Genomic DNA, 2,500 nt, shown 5'->3' with positions numbered 1-2,500 from the left:
AAAACACTGCAACTCTCGCTTGCCCTCGAACTAGTCCATCTTCCTGTTTCCGCTTTGTCGCACTCGTCTGAAAAAAAAAACGAGTGGTGTGCTACCTCGCGCTACCTGGCTAAAATCCTGGCGCGCCAGCAAGATCTACGTCATTTTGACGTCACGGTGTCGCGCTACCGGTCGGGTGCTTCGAGTATGTAGAAGCCCTAACTCTACTCTCTATCTCTCTTTCTCTCTCTCTCTCTCTCTCTCTCTCTCTCACACACACACACACACACACACACACACACACCCTTACTCTACTCTCTCTCTCACACACACACACATACACACACACACACACACACACACACCCTTACTCTACTCTCTCTCTCTCTCACACACACACACACACACACACACACACACACACACACACACACACACACACACACAGACACCCATACTCTACTATACTCTCTCTCTCTCTCTCACTCTCTCACACACACACACACACACACACCCTTACTCTACTCTCTCTTTCACACACACACACACACACACACACACACACACACACACACACACACACACACACACACACCCACACACACACATTTAGTCTACTCTCTCTCTCTCTCTCTCTCTCTCTCTCACACTCTCTCACACACACACACACACACACACACACACACACACACACACCCTTACTCTACTCTCTCTCTCTCTCTCTCTCTCTCTCACACACACACACACACAAACATACACAGCTGGTCAGCAAATCTCTTACACATACCCTTTGCCTACTGTACTCACCCACTCACCCACCCACCCACACACACACACACACACTCAGCTGATCAGAGAATTACAGTAAACCACAGCCTGACAGGTGATGGATTGATAGAGGATTCTATGCACTCAGGTAAGTGACAGGTGCGTTGACTGACAGGAAACTGATCATATGAGTGACTAAGGTAGAGATTAGGATGACTGACAGGTTAAACTGATTGATTGACTGATTGACTGTATGATTCACCTTCTGTATGTCCGGGTTGAGGATCTCTCTGGGGCCTTTTTCAAATCGATCCAGATTCATGGCACTGAGAAACAGAGAGAAGGAAAGAGGGAGGGAGAGAGTGAGAGACACAGGGAGAGAGAGAGGGAGGAAAAGAAGGAGGGAGAGAGACAGAGACAGAGAGAGAGGAAAAGAAGGAGGAAGAGAGACAGAGACAGAGAGAGAGGAAAAGAAGGAGGGAGAGATAAAGAGACAGGGAGAGAGTGAGAGACACAGGGAGAGAGAGAGGGAGGAAAAGAAGGAGGGGGAGAGAAAGAGACAGGGAGAGAGGGAGGAAAAGAAGGAGGAAGAGAGAAAGAGACAGGGAGAGAGTGAGGAAGAGGGTGAGGATGAGGGAAACAAGGTAAGAGTCAGTGCACTGCACTGGACTAGACAACACAGTACAAATCTGTTTGGATTTAGAAAAGCGTGATGCAAATTAAGATTTTCAAACTGAGCTGTGGCATGGTTATTATTTACGCCAACTCCAAACTCCACATTAGCCCATTCATCCACAGAAGTAGCCTACACCATTCCTTGATTGGTATTTCAGTCCTGGAGGGCAGATAGTAATGATGAAGGGAGACCTAGCATTCTTACCTTAAGATGGATTTGACTGATAGTGTTTTGGTGGGACTGTAAGGTAGACTTATCTTCACAGTACCCTACACAAGAGACAGAAAAAGAATATGGACCCTTTCAAGAGAGTTCCATTATCAGCATCATAGTTGGCCCCACAAGACTTCCTTTTTAACATTCCATATGTTATCTTAATGCAGAGGAAGTAGATTGGGTTCAAGCATTGTTTCAATGTTCAAGCATTGTTTTTGTTTACCTTGTTGAAAGGGTCTATATTACACAAATGTCACATTATAAAAAAAAACAAGACATAATGTAAATTTAATACAACGACTGAAAGAATCAGCACATTCATACTTTAGATCAGGAGGGTCTTGTCACTTTGTAACTGCATACCAGAACAACAGCAGATTACACTAATCCATTAGGATAACACTATTCACATCACACAGCAGCAGAGTAATCGGCTGGACTAACACTAATTGACTAGAATAACACTATTCATATCACACCAATAGCAGAGTAATCAGCTAGAATAACACTATTCACATCACACCAATAGCAGAGTAATCAGCTAGAATAAAGCGTACTACATACTCGCCGCACCCGACCGATAGCGCGACAATGTGACGTCAAAATTGCGTCATTTCCTCTGTCGCACAAGAAATTTCAGCCTCGCACAGGAAGGTCGTGCACAGGAGATTTTTTTTCAGATGCGCGCGACAAGCAGGATGAGCTTGAAGCCAAGATCGGGGAGCATGCGTGCCTCTATACAGACATCAACCACATTCAGGCATTTCATATAGCCTAGCCCACATCTTAAATAAACATGATGTTGGAATAGTCAGTTTGAGAAGAGAGGAAAATTAACCTGGCTAGGTTACCAGCGAGAGT

General features: G+C 45.0%; 1 protein-coding gene across 1 annotated transcript in view; it reads right to left on the bottom strand.

The window, feature by feature from the left end:
- Positions 1-2,500, bottom strand: part of garnl3 (GTPase activating Rap/RanGAP domain like 3) — an 85,789-nt gene that overhangs the window by 25,299 nt on the left and 57,990 nt on the right. The window contains 2 exon segments of the mRNA XM_042058905.1: positions 1,010-1,073; positions 1,628-1,692. Of these exon segments, the coding sequence (XP_041914839.1) occupies positions 1,010-1,073; positions 1,628-1,692 (129 nt within the window).

The sequence above is a fragment of the Alosa sapidissima genome, chromosome 13 (genome assembly GCF_018492685.1).
Source record: "Alosa sapidissima isolate fAloSap1 chromosome 13, fAloSap1.pri, whole genome shotgun sequence".
Taxonomy (NCBI): domain Eukaryota; kingdom Metazoa; phylum Chordata; class Actinopteri; order Clupeiformes; family Clupeidae; genus Alosa; species Alosa sapidissima.
This window is presented reverse-complemented; position numbering and strand designations above follow the sequence as displayed.